At 47.9% G+C, this 26,413-nt stretch overlaps 4 protein-coding genes across 5 annotated transcripts in view; 1 reads left to right on the top strand and 3 right to left on the bottom strand.

Moving 5' to 3' along the window:
* Positions 1-78: 78 nt before the first annotated feature.
* Positions 79-4,121, bottom strand: LOC108113729 (nuclear hormone receptor HR96). Its single transcript, XM_017224415.2, has 6 exons — positions 3,153-4,121; positions 3,031-3,087; positions 2,146-2,972; positions 894-1,103; positions 624-836; positions 79-559 (listed from the first exon to the last, which is right to left on the bottom strand). The coding sequence occupies exons 1-6, from the start codon at positions 3,814-3,816 to the stop codon at positions 359-361; spliced, it is 2,172 nt and encodes a 723-aa protein (XP_017079904.1). The 5' UTR covers positions 3,817-4,121; the 3' UTR covers positions 79-358.
* A 274-nt stretch (positions 4,122-4,395) lies between these two features.
* Positions 4,396-4,925, top strand: LOC108113737 (ER membrane protein complex subunit 6). Its single transcript, XM_017224424.1, has 2 exons — positions 4,396-4,601; positions 4,656-4,925. The coding sequence occupies exons 1-2, from the start codon at positions 4,469-4,471 to the stop codon at positions 4,862-4,864; spliced, it is 342 nt and encodes a 113-aa protein (XP_017079913.1). The 5' UTR covers positions 4,396-4,468; the 3' UTR covers positions 4,865-4,925.
* On the bottom strand, positions 4,911-6,113 carry LOC108113736 (beta-1,4-galactosyltransferase 7). Its single transcript, XM_017224423.1, has 3 exons — positions 5,902-6,113; positions 5,239-5,839; positions 4,911-5,179 (listed from the first exon to the last, which is right to left on the bottom strand). Exons 1-3 carry the CDS (start codon positions 5,996-5,998, stop codon positions 4,930-4,932), a joined length of 948 nt encoding a protein of 315 aa, XP_017079912.1. The 5' UTR covers positions 5,999-6,113; the 3' UTR covers positions 4,911-4,929.
* A 317-nt stretch (positions 6,114-6,430) lies between these two features.
* LOC108113738 (titin) overlaps positions 6,431-26,413 on the bottom strand; it is a 39,115-nt gene continuing 19,132 nt past the window's right edge. For both annotated transcript variants that reach the window (XM_041818780.1, XM_041818779.1), the window contains 5 exons: positions 17,899-17,937; positions 16,691-16,888; positions 16,371-16,625; positions 8,250-16,305; positions 6,431-8,153 (listed from right to left, as the gene is read on the bottom strand). In XM_041818780.1, coding sequence (XP_041674714.1) covers positions 8,051-8,153; positions 8,250-16,305; positions 16,371-16,625; positions 16,691-16,888; positions 17,899-17,937 — 8,651 coding nt within the window. In that variant the 3' untranslated portion in view covers positions 6,431-8,050. The remainder of the gene's footprint in view (positions 8,154-8,249; positions 16,306-16,370; positions 16,626-16,690; positions 16,889-17,898; positions 17,938-26,413) is intronic.

Genomic DNA, 26,413 nt, shown 5'->3' with positions numbered 1-26,413 from the left:
AGAAAATCTAAAACCCGATTATAACAGTTCAAAAGATAATTCAATAGTTTTTAAGAGGAGAAAAATATTTGTATATTATTTATTGCATCAGTGTTTAGTTTATTTGAAACTAGTTAAACGGTGTACATTACATATAGATTGTGTTGCTTTGCACTTGGTATCCTAAATATGCTCTCTTTGATGTAGAAATATAAAATCTATGCAGTATATGCAAATCTAACAATCACATTCGATTAAAATCTAACATTACAAGCGACAGATAAAACAGACATCAACAACAACAACTAGAGCTCGTTGATTCAATAATCATTGGGCATCGGCGTCGACATCGGCATTAAATGCCCGACACGAATCGGTTTTAGTGATTTTTCAAATCAAATATTTCACGCAGCAAGGGCTCCACCTGGGATGGGTTAACATTCAAATAGACATTTATAATGAATTTGTTCAGACGCTCCACGTCTGAAATCTTTTGGATTAGCTTGATAAACGCGTCTCTCGCCTCACAGCCAGAATAAACACTCTCCAGATATCTTCGCAGAAGATAATAGTAGGAATTCTATGGAATCAAAAAGAAAGTATGCTTTTTAACTTATTTGAAAGCACATAACAAGGACACTTACTTGTTCCAATCTAATCACGTCTTTGTGAATCACTCGTGATCGTGCCGAGGTAAAGAGGACGATGGCGCACATGATCAGGATTATGTTCTCGTCCATGCGCCACTTCTCGTCGAATGTTGTGATGAACTTTTGGTGTTCCTCGTAGATATTACCTTCGGCGAACTTGAGCAGGTCAGTGCGTATGTTGCCCATGTTCTCTTTGGTGTGGGGTACCTGTAAAGCAAATAAAAATTAGTCCAATACAAAATGCATTAGATTAATTAAAGTTACCTTCCAGGCGTCTCGATCGTCGTCGTAAATCATGACAGAGCGCATTATCATCATTTCTGTGCAGCCCCCTTTGAGTAGGGCCACCTGGTCCTCCTGGCACATGTCACGGAATGCTGTAATCTTCTTGGCCATTTTGATAAGCCGCTTGATGGCCACCGCCGTCAGATTGATCAGCTGCAGTAGCTTTGGGTTGTGGCGAGTGTCGTCGGGCTGTGGTTGACAAAACAAACAAACGAAACGGAACAGAACGCACAGGTGGCCATTATTATCGCCATAATCGTAAAGGCTTCTCCCTGGAAAGTGACTCAATCGAGTGGTGGAGCACCGCTTATCATAGCGCCCAACACCTGGCTGCTCTATATATTTCGTCAAAAAATTGTATCGTTTTACCTAATTAACAATACTGAAATGTGCTAATTGCGATGAGGCGAAAACGGTAAACAATTTAAGCGACAATAAACGGCCAAATCAACGGTTAGAGACTCATGAGCGCCTGCTGGTGCTCTTGATAATGGTTGATAGTGTCACAATTGGCACGCCTAGAGGCTGATAAAGCCACTGTCTGCCCTGCTCATGGCAGACCAGACGCTCTGATTGCATGAAAGCTAGGGTGGCTCGATTTATTGGACAAAACGATTCGTGGGAGAGGTGAATCATGTATGGATAATTTTAAGTCACTTCGCCTGAGGTTTTAAAGGTTTAGTGGAACTGTTGACACATCTCAAAACATAAAGGTAAAGCTAGTTATAAAAATATGTATCTTGTTTAAACGAAAAATAACCACATTTGTTTACATACTCAGCTAGAAAGAAATAAAAGCGGTTTGTCTGTTCTAGGGTCTTAGTTTAAGGCCAATTTTCGTAATCAAAAAAACATAAGCATTTGCTTAGAAGAAGGAAACTATAATTAGAAGCAGGTGTACTACTTTAAATTGGTTTTAACCCTCTTAACTGTTTCATGGAAAAATGACTTATCATGTTCAATTAATTTCTTTTGTCTTCAAAATCCGAGCCACCCCATTGAAAATTGTGTTTACATTCGGGAGAGGTGCAATGCTGGGACTTCAGAAACTGGCTGTTGGAGACACAGCCCATAGGCCATCATTGAGATACGCACTGAATCACCGAATGACCAGAAACTGCCAGGTGCCGAATGTACATATATCGCCGCTTGCACACTCCGATTAGATAAGCCTTAGTGTTGGAGCTATAAATGAAAGAACGATAGCCTAATACCGTAGGGTGGTGGTTACCTTAATGCGATCATCGCCCATCATCAGGGCGCTTAGATCCTCGTCCACGGGATCGTAGAGAGCCTCACTGGCCAGACGCAGCTCCCGCAGTTTCATCTGTTCCGCCTCGTTTAGTTCACGATCCATCTGATGTGTGGAGGGCGCGCAAATGGGCTGCTGCAGGTGCTGGTTACTGTTTCCAGTTGAATTGCATCCGCCGTAGGATGCCTGATTGCCGCCCATGTATGACATTTCCTCCTTGACTTTCGATGCTGCGTGCTGTATGCTATTGAAGGCCTGATACTCAATGCGAATCACCTCGGAGAGCACTGACTCGATTGAGTTAATGCTAAAGTCGCTGTCAAGGCTGGGCTCGTCGTTGTAGTTGGTCTGCATAAAAGTCTTCAGATCAAAGTCCGGCGAGTTGGCTATGTAAGGCAAAGGATGGCTACTCGATGTGCTGGGCTGCTCTCCAGAGGCGGGCGAGTGGTACTGCAGATCCACGGCAGCGTCGTTCGGAGAAATCGGCGGGCTATTACCTAGCATGCTTTGGATGACGGTGTCAACTCGCTCCGCCGGCGGAGGAGGTTTCACCGCTGGCTCCTTCTCCAGCAATGGTTTGCGGTCTGTTGTCTGCTGGCCTGCGTTTGCCCCACCGCCGCTTAGGATACGGTTTAGGATGCGCAGCGCCTCTGCTGGCGTGTTCATGAATTTGTTCATTATATCAATGGCATCCTCCGGCGAATGCATCAGGTTTTGCATAAACTCAACAACATCCGCAGGTGAATCAACTATTTTTGATATAATTTCCACGCCGTCCGTAGGTGAGCTCATGAACTTGGTGAATACTGTATATTTAAGAGATTTAATATTAAAAGTAATAAAACACTAATTCTAAACACTAACCTGTCAGAGCGTTGAAGGGCGAGTTCATAAACTTGCTAATGATCTTGAGGGCGTCGCCTGCAACGATTCAAAGGGGTCTTAGGTTAGCGGAGAAGGCCACAACTACTACTTAAAGCACCCACCTGGATAGTCGATCAAGTGCGATACCAGTTTCAAGGCGTCCTTTTGTGAACTGATAACCTTCTCCATCACTGAAATAGCCTCCTTTTGGGTCCGCATCAGCCGGTTGATAGCCTGTGATGCTCGATCTGGGTCTGATACAATTTGGTCGACGATCTTTTCGGCTGTCATCTGCAGCGGGTTGACCTGTGAACCCGTGGAGCTGGCCTGGCCGCCGGAGCACCCGTTTGCACCGCTGTCTGCGGAGCCGCAGCTCTGTGAGTCCTGTGATCCGGAGTACAGGTCAAGGTTGCTACTACTGCTGTCAGCTGGGGCTTTGTGGTCATCTATATCGCCGCCATCGGCGTCGCCTCCATCTGTGCCGTTCTCCATAAGGCGTCGCTTGGCCCGGTTGGTCTCGATCTTCCGGCGCTTGATCAACTTGTCCTCCTCAGACATGATGTTCTCGCTCTTCATCCCGATGTCCAAGCACTTGCGCAGGCGGCATTTCTGACAGAACCGACGGGTGACCACGGTGATATCGCAGTTCTGGTTGAAGGGGCAGGTAAACTGCTTCTTGGCCAGAGCGTTCCTCCGGAAAAAAGCCTTGCAGCTCTCACAGGTGACAGCATTGAAGTTGTAGCCCAGCGCCTTGTCCCCGCACACCGCGCAGTTCTTCGGCGACATTTCGACGGAGGCAGCTTTCAATTAGGGCCCTCTGATTGATTTTTTAATTGCCTTTCCTAATGGTGTGGTGGAGCAGCTGCTGGTTGAGGAGGAGGAACTAGGTGGGTGTTTGGGTTGGTCGTGTGATGTGTGGCAGGAATTGCGCGAATCAAAACAAGTCTCTGTGCGGCAGCATAGTAGTTAGTACCCACGTCAAACGCACGAATTTCAGAATTCGGCAGCTCGCGTTATCACCACATATTTTAATGAATTACTGTCCGTCCGAGCGCTCCAGCCCAATCCCAATAACAACAAGCGACGTGCCCGGGCGAATGTCAAACGCAATTATGAGCACTTCTGCGGAACTGTAAGTCAAATGCACTGAGAAAAAAATTAAGAAAATCTTTTAATGTGATATGATGCTTATACAACTGTACAACTGTGCAACTGTAAACTATTAGAAAGTGCACTAAATGATTGTATTTGATTTTAAAGTTTAAATATGATATTAATCTTAGGTCGTAATAAATTATGATAAAATTGAAATCCAAATTTTAGTTCACGAACCGGTTACCGGTTCACACTTATCGCCTATCGGCACTGCCTATCGATATCGGTGTTCCTAGCAGGAGAAGTTTTTACTAAAAATTAAAAAAGAAATTAATCAATTAAAATGAACCGAGTTAAGACCACACAATCTAAGACAGGCGAAATCATCGCTTACAGCGAGGGCGCTATCCGGAACAACATATCCGCCGTGGAGTACTGTCGGACATCTATGGCTGCCATCTCCGGATGCGCTGCTGGTAATTGAGCTTAATTCATGCATTTTCAACTAAATTAACACAGCTGATTTACAGGTATTCTGGGTCTTAGTGGAACCCTTGGCTTCTTGTTCTACTTCCTGTCCGTATTCGTTCTTTGGATCCTGGTGCTCCTGAAATCAGGCACCCAGTGGCGCAAGTTCTTCATCAACCGCAGAAATCTGCTGACCAACCAGTTCATGGGCGGCCTTTGCACCTACGTGCTCTTCTGGACATTCCTTTACGGCATGGTTCACGTGTATTAGCGCATTTACAAAACAATCACATATATAGAGAAATAAACATAGGATCTTTGGTTTAACACAACCCATCAGGTTTGTACCGCAGAGGCAGCCGCTGCCGTACCGGAGCAGTCGCACCACGGCGTTTTATTAACATCACAATCGAGCAAAATATTGAGGATGGTCACCGGCACTTGGTCAATGATCATCTCGTGCACCTTAAGTATTTTATAATTGACATTGTCCAAGCCCGTCTTGTGGTCCCGCTTGCGAGTCATCTCCTTCTGGTTGAAACACTTCTGAGTGTCCCGTTTGCGATGATGACGGTTGTGGATATGGCTAAGGAATAATAATACTTATAAGAACTGCTCATTAAGAGCTAGGACAGCTGGTCTCACCTAAATGTGTCATTTGTGCCAGTCTTAATGTTTTGTGGCCGCGTCACCTGGAGTCCTGCATCTCGGATGCGCACGAAGAACTCGTCGTCCTCCAGTCCCCAGCCCCAGTACTGATTGGACATGCCGTTCATCTGCTGGAAGTGCTCCCGCCGTACCAACAAGATCCCTCCGACAAAGTTATCGTAGTGGTACTTCGGATGCAGCTTGGGTCCGGCGATGTGCAGGGGACCCAAATTGCTGGGATACTCGTAGCGCAGATTGTCGTTTAAAGGCAACAGGTCCACGTCGTGCATGGCAATATAATCATATACTTCGTTGGAAAACTGAAAGCCCACGTTTATGAGGGATGCGCGATTGAAGCGGAATCTGTCCACCTGGTTCAGCACGAAGATGTGATGCGCCACTCCCTGGCGTCGCAGGAATGCGGTCATGTGAGGCACGAACTGGAGTAGCTCCTCGAACCGATCCCGGAACGGCACCAGCAGTGCCATTTTGTGGGCGGCCCCACCGTGGTCATGTGGTTGCTCTTTCTGCACAGCCAATCCTCCCTCTCCGACGCCAGTCAGCCTGGTCAGCGGGTTTGACAGCGGACAAACACAGTCTATAAAAAGAAAGGCTCCCGGATCAGTATTAAAAGGAGGTCTTCAAATTTTGCATACGAACCTGAGCCCAGTGGCATGAAACTGAGGACCGCAATCCCGCCCACGCAAAAGGATAGGCCACAGACGAAGAGCCAATTTATGGTGGATATATTCACCATTTGGAGGAGCTTATAGTTAGAGGACCAGGGGTTTGAACGGAATTAGGCCATAAGCGGAAATTGTTATAAATTGTTTAGCTGCCGGTTGAAAGTGTGCCCGTAGCTGGATTTTTTGGAAATACCGTAAACTTGTGATATTTTTCGATTATTTGTACGATAAAAATGGAGTTAAACTTTTTTGGTGAGTTTTTATTTCAAATTCAAATTATAATACAAAATTATCGTTTTTATCTGTATATTTAAAATTAAACCATTATTTTTTAGAGAAACCCTTCATTTATCTTATGTTTAAGAAGCTTTAATTTTTAGTTATTAAAACAAATGTTTCGTTACCCTAATTGATATCTTTCCACAGTTTTATAAATTGTATCGATCATTCAAAATAACCATTTGACTTTAGGTATAATTTTGTTAAATAAAAACACGCTGATATACATTTCAATAAAAAGCGTTGTATTTATTTATTAGATTACAAAGAATAGCTGCATATAAATTATGATAAGGTATGGAAACACAAGAGCTGTTCTTAAAAGGCATATGAAATAAATAAGATCTAAATTAAAATTTATTTATTTATTTTTAAAATTAAATACTTAGGGCTACAACTATATTTAGAGATTATATAAAACTAATTGATGCTCGTATTCATTCAGCGTTATTAAAACGTTGAAGATTACAGGTTACGGTCTATTGCTAAGGCTCAAGTGACTGAAGATCCATTCGTTTCTTTTTATCCTACGACCAATAAAGTAATTACCAGCGCGGCAGCTGGTAGTTAAAAAAAATAGTTTACAAAGATAACTCCTCTTCGATCTGTTTGATTTTCAGTCAGTCGAGCAGTAGCCATATCCGACAGTGTTTTTTTTTGTTTATCTTTGCGGTTCCGTAATTAGTTTCCGTTTCAGTTTCAGTTTCAGTTGATCTAAAAATTCTATGTAGACTACGGTTTGGCCACCTCATATGCACCTGACCCTGGTGCTGGTGCAGGTGCAGCGGGCGAAGTACAAATTCAATCCGTTAAAACTATGCAATTTGTGCGTTCGTTTTGTAAAATTGCTATAAAAACTAGTTCGTTCGTTTCTCCACTCTACACGTATTTTGTATATAAAAGTATAAAAGCTTGGAATAGTTCATAGAAGATACAGTTTCTCAACTCAACTCAACTCAATTTGATTCAATTTCCCCGATCCAATCTAATCTGATCTGATTCTGATTTTGATTCTGATTTGATCGATCGAATTGATCGGGTTGTGCGCGTGTTACAGGCGGATTCCGTTGCTCTTGCAACAAAAGAAGACTAGAAGCAACAATTATACACAAAAATAATAATGTTTAAAATAAGGTGACTAAAATACTATAAAAGCGCATTGGAGAAGAGTGAGCCGCCGGATGTGGGCAAGTGTAGAATCCTGTCCGGCGGCCGAATGCCGTGGCTTCGTAACGCCATTGATTGCGATCCGTAACCGGAATATTTTCGCTATACATACATATTTTTTTTGGGGGTGCTGAGAGTCTCCTGAAAGCGATTGTATGGCGGCGGGCACAATGAACGACCTTACAAGGCACGCGCTACGTCGGCTGCTGTGGTGGCTATATGTCCTGTCACTAGGGTCACAAGCCCAAAATACTAGTACACATACAAATAAGTAATCGTTTTAAGTGAGCGCGTCTAAATTAATTGCACCTATACTATGTATACAGTACAATATCACTGGTTGCTTCGTCACCGTAACCTAATCCGAAACAAGTGGGGGGCGTAATCCAATTGAAAGTGTGCAAATGTCGGCAAACCCAAATTAACACTATTGCATCTTGTCCTGGTTCACTATTGCTTTTGGCTTTTGGCACCTATTTCTATGGTATTCCGTTTCTAGATTCTGTATCTGGTTTCTGGTTTCTGCTAGTTGTTTCTGGCTCTAGTGGTGATCTCTATTGCTATTGCTGCTAGTTGGCGAGTGGTGCTATCTGGGCTGGTTGGTTCGTCGGTTCGTGATTGTTGTCTGCAGTGCTTAAGAATTAGTTAAATTATATTTAGTGAGCATGGCTGGTGGTTCATCTCTTGCGTCCCGACGCCACGGCGGCCATCACCTGCTGCATGGTGGGTTCGGGGACGCATTGCTGGGGATCGCACTTCATCTTGCCGTCTCCACCGCAACTGAAACGGAAGAAAAACAGATTCAGGTTAATTGTTAGCCAGATAAAGAAAGAAATGGGGAGTATCTCTAACTCAGGAAATCTTCCGTATACTTACGTGCAGCTGATGCAGGGACCGCTCGTGGACTCGATTTGCTGGCCCACGCGGTAGGAACGGCCGTTGATCAGGCAGCCGGTGTGCTTTACCGCCTCACCGTGCGAATAATGCATGAAGTGGGGCGGCAGGGTGGTGCTGGTCGTGGTGGTGCTCGTGGTGATGTTCAACACAGCGGCCATGGACACTGGGCACTCGTAGCGTGGGCAGCAGAAGCCAGAGATGGGCTCCTCGTGGCAGCCGGCGATTGGCGGCGGGCACGATTGCTGCAGACAGATGATGTCGCTTCGGAAGCAGAAGCAGAAGTCGCAAGGATCGTCACGTGGTATCTGTTGGGCGGACACATACAGTTTGCCAGCGTAACGGCAAGTACCAGGTCCGAAGACTTCCTCCTCGTCGTACTCGTCCTCGTACTCAGGAGCATGGCCATAGGGTGGTGGTGTGATTGGCTGCTGCTGTTGGCTGGCCACCGTCGTTGTCGATGGAGCTGCTGTAACAGGAGCATCTGTGGTGCTGGAACTGCTCAATTTGACGGTGGTGTTCTCTTCTTGATCTTCGCCCACGCGATCATCGATGGCTGGCGCCTTGGTAGAGCTGCTTGGCAGGTGCGAGAACAGTGGGTGGGAAGTGGTGGGAATGGCCTCATCACTTGGCTGAGGAATCTCCGAAACTACGGCGGGCACCTCAGGCTCCTCTGGCACTGGTTTCTTGTCAGTTTCCTCCTCAGTCTCCTTGCTCTCATCCTCCTTGTCAGCTGCCTCCGTGACTGGAGCATGTTCCTCTTCGGACTCAACAGACTCCTCACCCTCCTCGGTGGAATCCAAGCTGGGCTTCACGACTGGCTCTGGAGTGGTCTTCTCGTCAATTGATTCTGGCTGTTCAGTGGCCTTTTCTGGTACCTCCTTCTCTAGGTCTGGTTGTTCCGTGGTCTTTTCTGGCACATCCTTCTCCGCCTCTGGAGCTGCTGTTTCTGGCACCTCCTTCTCAACCTCTGGAGCTGCAGTTTCCGGTACAATCTCAGCCTCTGTGACTGGAGATTCTGATGGGATCGCTGGTGCGGGAGTAGGTGGCTTCAGTTTAGCATCAGCTGCGGGCTCATCAGTGCTATCCTCGGCATCATGGACAGCTGGTTCGGTGCTCTCTTCACCAACATCTTCAGATACAGAAGGCTGCTCGCTGCTTGGCTCCACATCGAAAACAACTGGAGAAACTGGAGTAGGAATGTTTTCATCATCCACAGGTGCTGCTGTAGATGCAATCTTTTCGTCATCAAGAGGAGCTGCTGTAGCTGGAATCTTCTCATCATCCACAGGAGCAGCAGTAGGTGGAACTTTCTCATCAGTGCGAGGAGCCAGCGTGGATGGGATTTTGTCTTCATCTTGAGGAGCCGCTGTAACTGGAACTTCCTCACCATCCTGGGGAGAAACTGTGGCTGGGGACTCATCAGCATCCTGGGGAGAAACTGGGGCTGAAACCTTATCAGCATCCTCGGGAGCCGCGGTAACTGGAGTCTTTTCAGTGTCGACGGGAACTGCGGTAACTGGAGTCTTTTCAGCATCCTGAGGAGACACAGTAACTGGAGACTGGTCTTCATCCTCAGCGGATGTGGGCGCAGACTCATCGGCAGTATGCGGAGCAACAGTCTGGGACATGCTCTCTTCCATTGGCTTCGGTTCGATTTCCTCGGCAGACGGAACATCCATTGAAGGAGTAGAAGAATCAGCAGTGGAATCAGAGGCAGGCGATGCAGCAGTAGTGGCTGCAACTGGAGCCTCGGTTTTATCTTGTTCTTCATCCTCTTGGGCAACGGGAGAATCGGTGGATACATCAATAGATGTCTTGGTATCATCCTGGGGAGCAGCCACTTCTTTCTCATCGGCCACTGGTGATACAGTGGTGGCATCCTTAGTTTCATCGTCTTGAACAGCAGGCGAAACTGGGCTAGCAGCAGTGCTCGATTCTTCCTTGGTAGGAGCGACTGTGGAAGCTTTGTCAATGGGTCCAGATGTTGCAGAGGCAGTGTCCCCAATGGGCTTCTCGTCAGACTCTTCAGTGCTGGGCTTGGTTTCAGATTCCACTTCCTGTTCAGGTACTGTGGGTTCCTTTTCGGATGATTCAGGAATTTCAGCAGATGGTGCAAGGGTTGGTTTGATAGCTTCTCCCTCCTCTTGGACAGGCAAGGCAGTAGTGGCATCTTCCTCCTTTTCGAGGTCTCCACCAGCAATTGGGGCAGACGTAGACGAAGGAACCGCCTCCTCTGCCAGCTCAGGCACTTGAGTTGCAGTCTCAGGTTTCTCTTCTGCCACCTTCTCGTCCACGGGCTTCTTGTCTTCTTCTTCTGGTACCTTGTCAGTGGAAGAAGGCTCATCTTCAGATGGTTTCTTATCCTCTTCAGCCGCTTGCGGTGCGACAGTAGTGACTTCTGGACTCTGGTCTTCCTCACTGGAAACTGAGGGAATCTTTTCGTCCAACGGACCAGAGGTATCTTCATCGGCGGCAACAGGAGCAATGGTTGTAGGTTTCTCGGCACTTTCAACTGGCAGTTCGGTGGAGATTTCAGGAATCTTCTCAACTGGAGCTTGGGCCGTGGATGAGGGCTGCTTGTCTTCAGGCTGCTCTTCAAGACTTGCTTCAGTCGATGGCTCAATTTCCTCAGAAGATTCAGTAGGTCCCTCCTCAGGAGTTTCAGTGGAGGCAGCCTCAGTTTCAAGCTTATCTGCGGGGGTGGCGATCTTAGCAGGAACCTCAGTGGATATGTCCTGTTCTGTGGGCTTCTCTTTCTCCTCTTCCTCAGATGGCTCTTCTCCACTTGGTTTTTCTTCCTCAGTTGGCTTCTCTTCCTCAGTTGGCTTCTCTTCCACTGGTTTCTCTTCCTCAGTTGGCTTCTCATCCTTCTCAGAGATAGGAGCCACTGTGGTGACTTCTTGATCGATTTCAGTAACAGCAGGTTCCTCTTGGCCAATGCTTGGAGCAGCAGTAGTTTCACCTTCCGCCTTAATTCCGGTTTCGGTCGAAGGCTGAGGAATCTCAGCAAGAACTTCCTCGGGCAGTCTCTGGATAGGAGGCACTTCATCAGCGGTCGTTGGAACTGTGGTGACCTCAACAGCTTCCTCTTCTTTCTCTGGAGTTTCAGCAGGAGTTTCAGGTTTCTCCTCGGCCACCTGAGATGGCGTCTTAGCCGTAGATGTTTCCTTGTCCTCTTCTTCAGAAGATTCAGGAATGCCAGTGGGAGTTTCTGTGCTGGTTTCCTTCTCTACATCTTCATCAGGCTTGGCAACAGGAGCAGAAGTGGCAGAAGCTTCCTCATCGGGAGTGATGCTGCTTGTTGGAACCTTTTCATCAGCGGGGGCAACAGTTGTGGGCAATTCAGATTCAGGGGTTTCCTTGCTCTCGTCAGATGCAGGAGCTCCAGTAGATGCTTCTTCAGCGCCTTCCTTAGTAGGAGCAGCTGTGGTTGCGCGATCAGATTCAGGCTCAATCTCATTTTCAGCAGAAGCTGATGTGGAGGTCTCGTCTTCAATAGGCTTCTGTCCATCTTCGACTGGTTTCTCTTCATCTTCGACTGGTTTCTCTCCTTCTTCAACTGGTTTCTGCTCATCCTCGGCCTTCGCTGGAGCTGGGGTGGTAATGGCGGCAGGCACTTCCTCTTCAAAGATATCTTGAGGCAGCTTGGGCAAATTGGACTCCTCCTCATCGCCAACAGCTGGGGCAACTGTGGTGCCCTTTTCTTCGTCTTCAACTGTCTTTTCAGTGCTTGGGGCCTTGTCCTCATCAGCAGATACTGGAGCAGGAGCAGGAGCAGGAGTAGCATCGCCCTCGATTTCATTGTCTGACTCGGATGTCTCATCAGAGGTATCCTTCTCAACTTCAGCGCTTGGTTCAGTGCTGATTTCAGCCTCAGTGGAGCTCTCTTCCTCGACAGGCTTCTCTGGCTGTGCTGGGGCAAGTGTGGGCAGTGGTGGTCCATGCACGATTGGCTTCTGGGTGGTGATTTCAATTTCACTTTCAATGGGCACCGAGGTAGGAGGAACGATATCTTCATCGCTAGCTGGTTCCGTTTCATCAGAAGCCTTCGATGGAGCAACAGTCGTGAATTTATCAGATTCTTCGATCTCATCGCCAGCTGGAACACTAGTCTGAACTTCAGGAATCTTATCGGTCTCAGGCGCCACGGTAGCTGGAGTTGGTTCCTCAGCCTCTGGTTTCTTGTCGAGATCAGCAGCTGGCAACTCAGTTGCGGACTCAGGTGACTCCTTCTCGGGCTGAGCTGTGGTAGCTTCTGGGATGGCCTCAGCCTTAGTCGGTTTCTCTTCTGCAGCGGGTTTCTCATCTTCGACAGGCTTGGCTTCTTCCTCACTTGGAATAGGAGCAGATGTCGTGGCCAGTTTGTCTTCAGTCTCCTTCTCGGCATCGTCGGCAAACTGGGAGGGAGTGGAAGACTCGGGTTGCTCAGTGGCTGCCAAGATTTCATCTTCCGGCTTCTTCTCGTCCTCGGGCTTAGGTTCCTTGTCAAGTGGTTTCTGGGTTTCCTGTTCGATCTCATCAGCAGGTGTGACAGCAGGCGAAGGCTTCTCCTTTTCTTCTGAGTCCTCAGCTGGTTTCTTATCCTCCTCGGATTCTTCAACTGGTTTCTTATCCTCCTCGGATTCTTCAACTGGTTTCTTATCCTCCTCGGATTCTTCAACTGGCTTCTTATCCTCCTCGGATTCTTCAACTGGTTTCTTATCCTCCTCGGATTCTTCAACTGGTTTCTTATCCTCCTCGGATTCTTCAACTGGTTTCTTATCCTCAGCGGATTCATCAACTGGTTTCTTTTCGGCCTGTGCAGTGGTAGATTCCTCAGCCTGTGAGGGAACGGAGGTTACTGGTTGGATCTCTTCATCGGGCTTGACATGAGAAAGAGGACGCTCAGTAATGCCAGTGGGCATGATGACGTCCTTGGGAATTTGCTCAGTGCTGATCTCGGAGACATCCTCGTCGATCTTGTCGTCGGGCTTAGCAGTAGAGTCCTGTTCCTTTTCAGCACTTTCAGCGCTCTCATCGCAGACGTAAGTGGGACAGCAACCATCCACAAGATCGGCAGCCAGGGTACATTTCTCCAGGTTCTCGGGCAACTTGCACTCCATTTGCTGGCAAGACACGAGGCTGCTGATGCATCTGCAGGACACGTCGCAGGGAGCAGTTGCGGGCACAATAGTGTTGTTGGCATAGGTCTTGCCCTCCACCAGGCAATCACCTTCGCCTGGAATAACAGCGGGCAGATCCATGGCGGGCAAGGGCTCGGAGGAGGAGCTTTGATCCTCTCCACTTGGTGGCTGTGTTGGCTTCTCTGTTTCGAAGTCATTGCGATTGTCAACCTTGGCAGTGCTGGATGATACTTCCTGGGGCACAGGGGTGGTCTCCACAGGCTTAGATGGCTCTTCTTGGGCAGAGGGTTCAGTGGCTGATTGCTCTTCCTCCGAAGAGTCCTTTTCTCCAGCGGGAGGCAGATAGACAGAGGTTGGCTTATCTGTAGCGGTTTCATCGCTGGTCTCAGGCTGACTGGTGGAGGCTTCGGCATCGACAACGGGTGGCACAATATCGGATTTGGTTGGCAGCTCAGTGCTTGCCTGTACATCTTCCTCATCCTTCTGATCCTTGTCTGCAGGCTCACCTGCTGGGACCTCCTCTTTGTCAACGGGGGTAACAGTGGATGGCTCGATTTCAGCCTCCTCGGCTTCGGTTGAGGACTCCTCTTTGGTCTTCTCGGTAGTGGTGGTCCTGGCAGTTGTGCTCTGGACTGCATCCTCGACTGGCAAGTCTGTGGCATCCTCTTCGACCTCATCTTCGTCCTTGTCATCGGAAGTGGGTTCGGTGGCGCTGGCTTCATCCTTGTCGCCAGCTCGGGCAGGAGCCGTAGATGTCGTTTCAACTGAACCCTCCTGGACACCTTCGGTCGAGGAAGCAATTGCTGGGGCACTGGTCGAGCTTGGTAGATCACCTTCTTCCACTGGCAACTCGGTGGATTCCTCCCCAGTTTGTTGCTGCTCTCCGAGGGTCTTTGGAGTGGTGGCCTTGACAATCTCCTCTTCGGCACTGATATCTTCAGTTGGGATTGGTGTTCCGGCAATGGGTTCTTCTTCAGCCTCAGCGATTGGCGTTGTGGGCTTAACCAAGTCCTCGCCTTCTTTCTCCGGAACTTCCGTGGCAGTCTCTGGTTCTTTGATGCCCTCGAAGTCGGTCTTAGGAGCAGAAGTGGTAGCCTTGATGACTTCCTCTTCGCCTTCGCTGCTGGATTCTGGAGCAGGTGTTGTTTCCTTGACGATCTCTTCCTCGCCTTCGCTGCTGGATTCTGGAGCAGGTGTAGTTCCCTTGACGATCTCTTCCTCGCCTTCACTGCTAGGTTCTCCGGCGGGTGTGGTTTCCTTGACGATCTCCGGCTCTCCTTCACTGCTGGATTCTGAGGCGGGTGTGGTTCCCTTGACGATCTCCTCCTCCCCTTCGCTGCTGGATTCTTCGGAAGGTGTGGTTGCCTTGACGATCTCTTCTTCTCCTTCGGTACTAGCGTCTCCGGCAGGTGTGGTCTCCTTGATGATCTCCTTGTCTGCATCGCTGCTGGTTTCTCCGGCAGGTGTGGTTCCCTTGACGATCTCTTCTTCGCTGCTGGGTTCTCCGGCAGGCGTGGTTTCCTTAACGAACTCTTCTTCTCCTGCGATGCTGGGAGGCAGGGTTCCAGGGACGACCGGTTCTTCTTCTGCGATACTGGCTTCTCCAGCAGGTGTGGTTGCCTTGACAATATCTTCTCCTTCTCCGCTAGCTTCCTCTGAAGATTCAGTGGGCTTGCCTGCCTCCGAATCATCGATTGCTGATGGAGCTTCAGTGGACTTCTCTTCTTCCTGTTCTTTGCTTTCTTCAGGAGCTGATGTGGCTTCCTCTGGCACTGCATCCGCTGCTGGAGCTGAAGTGGGCTTAATTTCCTCCTCTTCCTCGCCGCTTCCTTCAGTGGGCTTGGGCTCTTGTTCCTTCTCATCACTTGCAACTGGAGCGGAGGTGGGTTTGACTTCCTCTTCAGTATCTTCTGGAGCTGGTGTGGCCTTGGCATCCTTATCTTCTTCACCGCTTTCCTCCTCCGAGGATGTGGGCTTACCCTCATCTCCTTCCTCGCTAATAGTTCCGGCACTCGTGGGCTTAACATCCTCTTCCTCTGTTGGTGCCGTGGTGGTGGCCTTGACCACTTCATCCTCAGGACTGGCCTTAGCAGGAGCAGAAGTGCTGACCTTGATGAGTTCGTCTTCAGTGATTTCCTTCTCGGGAATCTCGACAGGCTTAGACACATCCTCTTCACCGCTACCCTCAGGCTCTGGGGTGGTCTTGACAATCTCTTCCTCGGCGGCTTCGGTGGATGATTCCTTAGATTCCTCGGTGGACGATGGTACATCGATCCTGGAATCAGAGGCAATGCCAGCGGTGGATGATTCGGGCTCGAAAGAGAAGTCCTTCTCGTCCGTGACATGGACTGGAGCAACGGTAGTGGCCTTATCCTTCTCCTCTTCTTCGTCCTCAACATCGCCGCTTCCCAACTCCGCAGAAGGAATATCAGTGGCGCTCTCCTTCTCCTTATCCTGTTCCTTCTCCTCGTCATCGATGTGCTCTTGCAGATCCTGATCCTCCTTGGGGATTTCATCATGAATACCCTTGGCTGGAACCGAAGTGGCGCTCTCCTGCGTGGAAATCTCAACAATTTCGGTGGTGGCACTATCATCCTCGCAGACATAGTTGCTGGGGCAGCACTCGCCCTCGGCAGCTGGCATGGCGCGACAAGACTTTCCATTGGCCGCCATCATTGGCACCTCGCACTCCTGGACAGCGCAAACGATATCTCCACGCATACAGTAGCAATGCTCACAGGCATTCTTGCCCTTCAGGGAGGCTCCATCGGCGTAGACCTCTCCATCATGGATACAGTCTGTGGTAGTTGGCGGCGTCATGGTGCTGGCCAGGATGAAGCCAGTTGTGGGGCGTACTGTGGTGGTGGTAGTAGTGGTCGACTGGTCCACAAAGTCCAACTCGTTTTCGTGGTCTGAAAAGAGGAAAGCGGGTGATAAGTTTATGGTTACAAAGGATTACTTTTCCCATATAGCTTACCGCAACTGTAGCGCACTGGGCAACAGGAACCCTTGTTATATATGGGCAGGCAGCCGTCCACGTGGAGAGTGCACTCCTGCATGACGCACTTGGTCTGGTTGTTGATGCAGTAGCAGAGTTCGCAAGGCTTGTTGGGATTTGATGGCACCTGGGCGCCTTCGGGGTAGAACTTCTCTTCGATGCTGCAACCGAACTTCTCGGGGATGCTCAATTCGGTACCGGGTTCCGGGGTGTGATAAGGCACATCCACAGGGACTAAATCAATCGCGAAATTGGCCATTAAGCACTGCGGTCTTTTGAAGACTCCTGCAAAGACTCACCTTCTGGGCAGGTGATGATGGGACAGCACTGGTCCTCCCGCTTCTCCACGATGCAGTCGTGGCCAATGGGCTTGGTGAAGGGGCAGACGCGCAGGTAGCACATCAGCATGCGGTTGTGGCAGGTGCAGTTCAGACACGGCTCATTGGTCATGATGCGGTCGCCCTCTTGGTAATGCGCATAGTTATAGTAGCAGCCTTCTGCAAAAAGAAACCAAGATAATTCGAGAGAGTGAGCTTTAGAAATCTGGGACGCAGCCTAGAGCCTGGGAAACTGATGTTCCTACTCTCAAAACAATGCAACTTTTCTGGCTAATAAATTCTAGACATAAGTTATGCAACCGGGGCATCTTTCATATTATACCCGTATGTGATTTTCATTTGAGATTTGTGCTACTGTGTCGTTCGGGCCATAAATCGGTGGCTTAGCGCCAGTTGGCTGTCATAATACGTGAAGCTATAGACAAATTTTTATTGCTCATCAGTGTCGTTAAACAAAAGTCAACTGTCGTCGTCGTTGAGTCTTAAAATATGCGCACGTCGTGTGTCCGTAAGTCCAGTGTTTCTGACTGGCTGCCTAATTTAGTGACGTCCACCCGCAATAAATTTCACATCACATCATTAACACGTTAAGCGCGCCAGTTTAGCCGGCTACTGTGAACCGGCTAGACCATTTTTTGATTGAAATCTCTGACTCTGTGTTTGGGTAGGGGTATGGGTAGGGGTATGGGTAGGGGTTTGGGTTTGAGTTTGAGTTTGTTTCTCTCTTGGGGTTAAGGGGGTCTCTCACTGCTCACGTTTCCAGCATAACTCGTAAAAAAGGCAACGCTTGTTTCTTTATGTTTCCATTTGTCTTCGCCATGTGTCTCTTCACACCTCGGCTAATGCGGCTTTATGACGGCGATTGGCTTGATAATTGGGCACCGATTAGCGGCTTATGACAAGCGGATAGCCAATTAACCATTTATGCCACCGAAACGATCAAAATTCAATTAAAATATTGATAAAATATATAAAAAGAAAAATGTAAGAGAGGGTGAGAGAGAGATTACTCAAATGCCATAAATCTTCCACTTCCGCCTTGTCGAACCAAAATGTAATCATCATAAAAACAGAACCGATCTAAATGCACTTTTATTAGGCTCCTGTTTTCTCGATAGTTATGGCTGCCAGTTAATCAGAGTTGCGGAATTGCAGGCTCTCAGACTTACCCGAATACTGTTGGATCTCCGTGTACTCCTGAACCGGGGCTGCAATGAGAGAAGGTAGAAGGAATCTTTATTATTTAATGAAATGCCATACTTGTTGTTCCCCCATAGAGGGGGAATTTTATGATGGCCATATCCGTTAGCCATCGTCATGACCATAATAAATTAATTTATCCATTGCCGCGAATGCCAAACTCTAATTGTGCCAGCATGCAATTGAAATTGGTAGCAGGGTAGCAGGGTATCTTGATACTTGCGTAGGCCAGGCTTTTTCTTAGCCTCTTGATAGCCTTGTCCGGCGTGATAACAGGGTCTTAAAGCCAAGAGCAACACCAAATTGCAGCAGGCAACATCAGCAGCAGCTTGGCTTGCCTTGGCTTTGTATGCGTGCAACGTGTTATTACCACATAATCAAAATGCAGCCTGGCTGCAACATCCAACATCCAACAGCAGCACTAAATCCAGGAAAAATGGCACGTAGTGGCCATTCTGGCCAAGAAAGCTGGCTGCGTGTGTCCCACACTGTAAACTGCACACTGCCCCCAGAGGGAAAAAAATGGCTCAAACAAATTGTCTAAGCTGACAGTTGGCCAGCAAGGCAAAGCTGTTGCTGCTGCTGTTGTTGCTGCCACTTGTTGCTGCAGAAATGATTTGACAAATTGCTGTTTTATGAATTGTTGCTGCTGCGCTGCTGCTGGCGGCCTCAACTTTGATTAATTGCGTCTAGTTGAAGGGTTGACAATTTCTCGAATATTTCACATTTTAATTTCCGCATACTTGGGGGGGCCACAGCAGTCCCAATGACTCGACTCTTTGCCGGGATCCACATTTAAATCGAAGGCAAACGCAAAGGTAAAGGCAATGGCAAAAATACCTGGCCCATACAATTTGTGAACAAATTGCAGGCGAAACAACAATGAAAATCCTAACGGCAAGTGCTCATAAGCATGAATTTGGACGCGACTAAGGCCAGAATCGAGAATCCAGAATCCAGACTCCAGACTCCGAACGGCAGCCACAAATCAGAGTAGCAATTTCGAACCAGAGAAGATGGAGGCTCCATCTCACTCGAAGCTAACGGATGTAAATTACATTTTATGCGGTAAGAACAACAACACGACCGAGCCTGGCAACGCATAAAAATTCACACATTAACTGTTAAGGATTGTCGGCGAGGGATCGAGGGAGCCCCCCCTTAGAGGGGTAGCCTCACCACTTGACTGAACTTAAGCCTTGGCACTGCGAAGTGCAGAATTTTGGCTTCGGACTTGGCAATGGGAGTCAATCATGTGGCCAGCAGCAGCAGCAGCAGTAGTAAGCCGTAAGCCAGCAAACCAAGACAATCCCCAGTTGCCAAGAGACCGACTGCCTTGTAATGTAAACTTATGCAACAATTTTGTGCTGCGCAAGTGCAACAACTAAAACAAGCCACATATACATCATCATTACGATGGGGACGCCTGAGTTGCTAGCTGGCAAAGAAGATGATGATGATAATGATGACTATGGTACACATCAAACATGGTCGTGTCGGTCCAACAAACAGAAGTCAGTCAGTCAGTTAGTCAGCCAAGTTGCTGCCGCTGCTGCATGTTGGTGGTGTTGATGTGGATGCAACAACAGTACACTGACCGAAAGAATCCTAACTAAGTTTATGAATGGATATGTGGCCTTTATAAGTCTATAGAAGTTTGAGTTTTAAGTCAGATAGATCATGATTTATGTTTCACCTTGCTACTTGCTTAGACATTGACTTTTCTCTCAGTGCTACATCAGCAAACTTGGCTTCTTCGTGTGCTCAAGCAGCCAAGCAGCCAAGCATCGGGCCTGGCCAAAGCCAAAGTTGTTGGCGGCTCTCGGCCGAGTCGTGCATTTTGTTTATTCTAGGAAAGCGCGCGCGCACCGCCTTCGCTCCTCCTGCCTCACCTGTTCCGCCTGCATCTCCTTGATGCCCCCGTTTCCCCACCCACCTGACCATGGCCATGGATTTCTGCTACAACAAGTTGAATGACCCGGCGCGCATGTGTGCAAAAATGTGTACACAAACCATAAAATACAAGACACAAGCACTGGCAGCCTTACTTACATAAGTAGGCCTAGGTGCTCTGGCTGTGGGACTCTGGGATTCTCTGGCCAAAGTCACTAAAGTCCCATGGCCTAAACCCAAACCAAAACAGCCAAAGCCAAACTTAGGCACGCCTTTTGCTGGTTACGCTTTATTATTTAGTGCTGTAGGTGGACTTGGCCGCCTCGGGGCAGTTGCGAAAAAGTGGAAGTTTTTCCTAAATATTCCCGTTGATAGCCAACTACTTCCAACCATTCCCCTTGACTAACTTCTGGCTATGCGGAAATGGAGGCGAGTGAAAATATTTGCCATGCCACAAATATTTCAAAGATTACAAAATAAACACAAATCTTCGCCGCCTTGTTGTCCCCAAATGCGTTGTCGTTGCCTCTTTTTTCTTTTCTTTTCTTTTTTTTTGTATTTTACCGCTATTCTGCAGCTGCAACATCAACAACTTCTTGACCACACCCACCTCGAGAAAGAGTTGGAATAGGAGGAGTACGACTGTGTCTTATAGCAATTTCTCACCCAGCCTGCCTGCGTTTATCTGGCTTCTAATTAGATGCAGCCAAAAAAAGAAAAACGAAAAACGAAAAGAAAAAACAATGCCCCACGGCAGAGGAGCAATAAATCGATCTGTAATTGCCAGACTCCTCTAGGTTGCAAATTTCCATTGCAGAAACAATTTCCATTTTCCCTGGCCTTGATCACATAATTTCCATAATGCCAAGCAGATCAATATGGAGTGAGCGACAAGCTAACAACAGACTGGGCTGCTCCTTCAGAACCCAGGCCCAGACTCCAGGCCCGTATCATGTCCATGCATCAATGCTGAAAGCAGCCGCCAGGCAGCAAGCAGCAGGCAGCAACATCAGCGGGCAACTAGCAACTAGCAACATCAGCAGGCGCCCTAACAATGCAACTGCAACTGCAACTGAAAAAGCGGCGGTGGAGGCCTTACTGGCAAATGAATTTGCGAGTAATTTAACATGATTATGTCGGCGACAAGGTAGCAATGTAGACATCGAAGCTGCTGATGCTGGTGCTGGATGCTCCTCGATTGCGGCCAAATTGGACGCAGTTGCGCAAGGCTAAAAAGACTAAGAAGGCTGGCTAGGGCGCTACCTTGGCGTGACGCTGTGTTTTATTACCAAACTGGTGGTGGTGGAGGCTGTTGGTTAGAGACCATGATTCCTTCTAAGTAAATTATGCCCGATGGTCATGATGCCGGGAATGGAGATGAGGATTGAGGATGTGGATGCCATGAAATTGCACCAGTCGAAGGCTGTTCTTGCTGCTTCTGCTGCCGGCATGCATATGAAACAATTACCAAGGCTAGGGCAATATCGGCGAGGTCTAGGCCTATTCCGTTCGTCTATATGTGGACATTGTAATTGCAGGCCAGCAGCTCACGGGCGCTCATGGGCTTATGGGCTCCTCGAGCCCATCTCATATGCATATTTATGGCCGGTTGCTGGGCTGGCTGGGATGGGTTATTCGATGTCATTAGAGAGTCAGAGCTTGGTATGTTTGTCAGTTTGTCAGGTCGGTGGAACAACTAGTATTCCTGACTGCTTAATAGATAATAATGAGTCTGGCCTTGGGCGCTGTAATTAAGCAGTTAAGGGCGGAGCCGAACGAGCCAACATTCTTTCCCACAGTTCCTAGATTCCTCCTAGGTATCCTTGGTAAAACGCCCTACAGTGCTCAAGTGTCCTGCCTTTGATTTGTTTTGATGGCTTTTGCATGGCTTTAATGAAGGCTACTCCCTCCTGCCAGCAATCAATCTGTCCGGCTGTCAGTATTCCACCAGACTTTGGTTAATCACAGTTTCTGGTTTCACCAGCTCAGAATCTCAAGAGAATCTGGTTGCGATTGGTCTGGGGCAAATATATCATAATTTTGTTTGCGCAATTTTTAAGACAAATTCTTATGGCCCCAATCGGCGGATGGGAGGAGAAGTTTTCGCAACGCTCCCCATTCAATTATTACACCGCTAGCTGTTATTGATAACAGCGCATTGATTACAGCAATTGCCGAAATAATAGACTCAACCAACGGGAGATTCCGATGCAGATTCAGATACGGATGCTGGGGAAGGAGATGGAGCTGCTGTTGCTGTTGCTGTTTCACCGACAGGTGATGGATGCCTAGGCCTCCATGGACCGTCCAACCAACAACAGACCGTTCCCGGCAATCAGCTAACAACAAGTTTTCCGTCGCGCATGCGTAACTGTTTATTAATTTGCACTGGAAAAACTCTCACGATTTGGTGTCCTTCCTGGCTGTTCTTCAGCCGCGATTCAATTAAGTGCCACTCTAAGAGCTAATTGCTCGCTGACTTTACTTTCCCGGTTCCCTGCTCCCAGTTCCCGCCTCCCTTAGTCGATTTGTATCTGGCATACTAGTATCTAGTATGTAGTATCTAAAATCTAGTACCTAGTATCTCCTCCCACGCTGGCATGGCATTTAGCTAATGATCGGACACCGGAGATAGTGCAGGTTCTTTGCCTTAAGTTCTAAGTTCTTTCTGGTTGCAGAAAGCTGCGTGTTCTGTCCCACAGCCAGCCGAAAGCCATAAAACTCAATGGCCCAGCTAGCTAGCTCGCACGGGCACTCCATACATCATGTGCAGAAGATCAGCAAAGCGATAATTATACAAAGTATTAGTTCAAGCGAGAGCGTCTGACTTGGCATGACCCGTCTCGAAGTTGGAGACGTTCGGATCGGAGATCGGAGATGGAGCAATGTAGCCATATGGGTAACGCTGGTCTGTCTGTGGTTGCCATGCGTAAAGGTGCCAGTGCCAGCTTGGCGAGTTGATTGAACCCGCCCGGGCGTTAGAATAGGGCTAGTGGCAGGGTCTAGGGCTAGCACCAGCTAGGGCTAGGGTTACACAATTGAAAGAGAACGCTCCCAGGCAGCCAAGTCATTGCACCTGCGATAGAGATCACTCTTTCTTCCCATCTCTTTACCCAGCTTAGATCTTGGTCTCTATCTTTGCTAATTACCATCAGCTACCCGAGAAGCCTTTGTCTTAATAGTGTCAAAATGAATTCTAACACGCCAACGTTGTTAGTCTTGTTTGCCAACCCCCCTCCTTCTACACTCAAATTAATTCAAGTTATCAAATTAAGGCAAGTCTTTTGCTAATTTTAAGCTTTTTGGCGATTTTGAAATTTTTGTTTTTTAACTTTTTGCAGAGAAAGTTCTTAATTATTATGCATTTAAATTTTGGGTTTTTCTATTTTGATAGATTTTTGACTCTATAAATGATGTTACCTCTAGTAAAATTTCTAATAAAAAAGCTTGGCTGGGAAGTGACTCCAACACTATACTTAGACCTAACTAAGGGAAACTCTAGAAATCACATGAGAATATTCAGATTTGCCTTTCCCAGTGTAGCTTCTGGGCATCCAGCGAACCGAAAACTTTTGCACTGGCCAGGCGCTGTCGGGTGTCCGTCCATGTCCATGTCCATTTCCACGTCTCCATTACATCACCATCGGTTTGCCATCATTGTGTTGTCTTTTGGGCTTGTTAGCGTGCTGGCCATCTTAGACAGCGATTAGCAGTTGGCGCCAGGCAGAATGTCTAATTGAGTGCCGAGATGCATTCGCCGGGAAATGGCAATGAGTGGAAGGCAAGGGTCCAAATCCAGTACCGTCTGAATCCGTCCGGTTCCTGGTCAACCACGCCCGTCATAAACGGCAATTAGCAGAGACAGAATGGCAAATTGGGTCAGGGGGCTGCTGCTAATTGCCATAAATATGAATAAAAGCCAACAGCGTTAGCCGTTTAATTAACATTTCGAACACGTTTTTGGACCGACAACGTGTTATACAAATCCGAATTAGCATATTTACGCCGAGAAATTGCATAAAATGCCAAAACAGAAATAGCCAACTGGTGTTTTGCCGGCGTCCACGACAAGTTCAAGTTCAATGACATCAAACAATAATAGGGAAATAGCAGCAGCAGTAGTCGCAGCAGCAGCAGCAACAGCAACAGCAGAAACAGCATACATAATATGAGCCATGATTATGGCATCCACATCCACAACCACAACCAAAACACAAGCTATATAGACTGGTATAGCTTTGGAGAGGTGTCTGTATATCGTGCTGTATCGCCCTGAGAAATCTCAACTTGTATTGTATTACGTATGGGCCAGCTGAGCCGGCGTTTTGCTCTACTAAACAGCCTAGATATTCATTTGCATTTCGAAACTGCCATTGTGGGTTTCTCCAAGCCAAATAGAAATTACAGCAATCATTGGAAACCATTTCATTGTCAAGGTGAAAGGTGTGCACGAGGTGGTGGGCATGGAGGCGACTCCCGAGAGAGCCGAGGCGTTAATAGCCAAATTGTGTAATTGCAATTGTAATTCCATTTGGCCGTAACACCATGACTTAGACCAAAGCATTTTCGGCTATGTGATTGTGGTTGTGGACGTAGCGACGTTACCGTTACACTTCAAATTGCCGGCAGTTAACCGCAAGCTTATTTACTTAAATGAAATTAGCCCCCCGACCTTGTCGCAGGAAGTCGAGAATTTAATGCTGATAAAATCAGAAAAAACTCTGTGCCTGCCACTCTTCTGACTGCCTTCCAAGTTTCCGCCTCCAATTCTGGTTCACACGCTGCTGCTGCTGCTGGTGCTGCTGCTGTTACTGCCGGCTTCTGGCCATTTAATTGGAGAATCAAGTGCAGCGAAGCACTTGGAGCTCGGAACTCGGTGGCCCTTTGGCGGTCTGGTCATTGCCCTCGCCCCCTCAAAAATATATGCGGGAATTGCGTGGGTCGGATCAGCGCTAACTAAGTGGCTCTGTCTTTGGGCATTTAAGCCGAACAAATGCCTCTTTTATGAGTGTCTCAAGCCCATGGTCAATTTATCATATCAAATCGGAGACAGTCTTGGGAGTTACACTAAGAGAAAAGTTATAATGTAGTCTAATATTTCAAGTAACCCTCTTAATTAAGTAGCCAGAAGGTTTTTCTTAGTGTACCCCCCATCAGTCACAGCTTAGATTTGGCTTCACACCGCAACGATTTTGACAAATAGTTGGACATTTGGAGGAGGCTACGTTGGTGGGCCACGCGATGTTAAATGAAACGAAAGGAAAGCCGTCTGGCCGCTTAACATAAATGCTTATTTATGGCCAAGACGGTCAGCATGGGAGCCGAAATAGGGGGTATCCCTCGGTGGGAGGGAGCCTCTAATTGTGTCACTGTTGAAAGTTTTCTCCGCCTCCATTGGCGAATCTCACGTTTAGATGCCACCGGTAGTCTTGGGATCAAGGATTGAGTATTGGCCATTGGTTATTGGTTATTGGGGATATACCAGATGCCAGATGCCAGATCCCAAATCCCAGGCAGACCCGTTCTTTGGGGTTCGTGCGGGTTGGCCCGCAAGTTCGTGATCTTCGGCTCGCGTACTTGTTCTCTAAGTGGCTACGAAATTCCACAGCCACGCAGCCAACACATCTTCGGCATCGCCATCATCGCCATATCGGTCAATGGTCAGCGACTTTGGCCGGTTTTTTGTTTGCCCAGCAAACAGCAAACAGCAAACAGCTTGGAACTCGGACTTGGAGTCGGACAATGTATGGAATGGGATGGCCCCCGGTGTCGTAGTGTTTGCATATATGAAATATTTACGAGGAGGTGGAGTAGGAAGAAGCCGGGTAAACCGTTGCTATGGTATAGCATTCATGGTTATGGGATGGGATGAGAGTCACAGCATAACCATACGGTGCTATCAACACGATAAGCCCGATAAGCCGGATCCGCCTGGTCACTTGACATTGAACCTGGTCCGTGGCAGAAATGTTAATTATATGCGCGTGGCTAAGCCGATGACTGGATCTTGATTAACGCTTATGCTTCAGGGCCCGATGATGATGCCGCATGCTGCTGATGACATCAGCGGGTCGTGCAATTAATATCAAACCATAATGATGTGTACCTGTGTACCTGAGCCGTTTCTTGGAGGAGTCTGGCTGGAAGTTCTAACCGGCATCGAGCACCAGCCCGGCTAATACAAGCTAATTAGGCACATCATCGGCGAACATCATCGCATCAGGGCTCCCTCAAAGTTAGATGCTTCCGCAAAACCATGCCATAAAAATGAAGCCCATAAAGCGGCGATTTATATGCGCAATAAACAAAACTATTGAAGATCTTCGTGCGGCGCACTAATGCCTTTGTAATTGGTTATAAATTAAGAAATCTCAAAAAACTGGCAATGGGCCACATAAAATATATTTGAGTGGCGAAATCGGATAGCTGGTAGAACGAGCTGGAGTTGGAGCTCTAGCTGGAGGATGGCCAAGGTTCAGTGACCACCAGCATGGGTGTAGGTGTCAATTGGCAGTCCAAAGTAGAAGAAGAATCTGGAAGAATCAGAAGATTGGAAGACCCCGCGAAGAGCAGGTGTTCTTTCCCCTCCCC

The sequence above is a fragment of the Drosophila eugracilis genome, unplaced genomic scaffold (assembly GCF_018153835.1).
Source record: "Drosophila eugracilis isolate 14026-0451.02 unplaced genomic scaffold, ASM1815383v1 contig_367, whole genome shotgun sequence".
Lineage (NCBI taxonomy): Eukaryota > Metazoa > Arthropoda > Insecta > Diptera > Drosophilidae > Drosophila > Drosophila eugracilis.
Note: the sequence above shows the minus strand (reverse complement) of the source record. Positions and strands in the feature narration are given on the sequence as shown.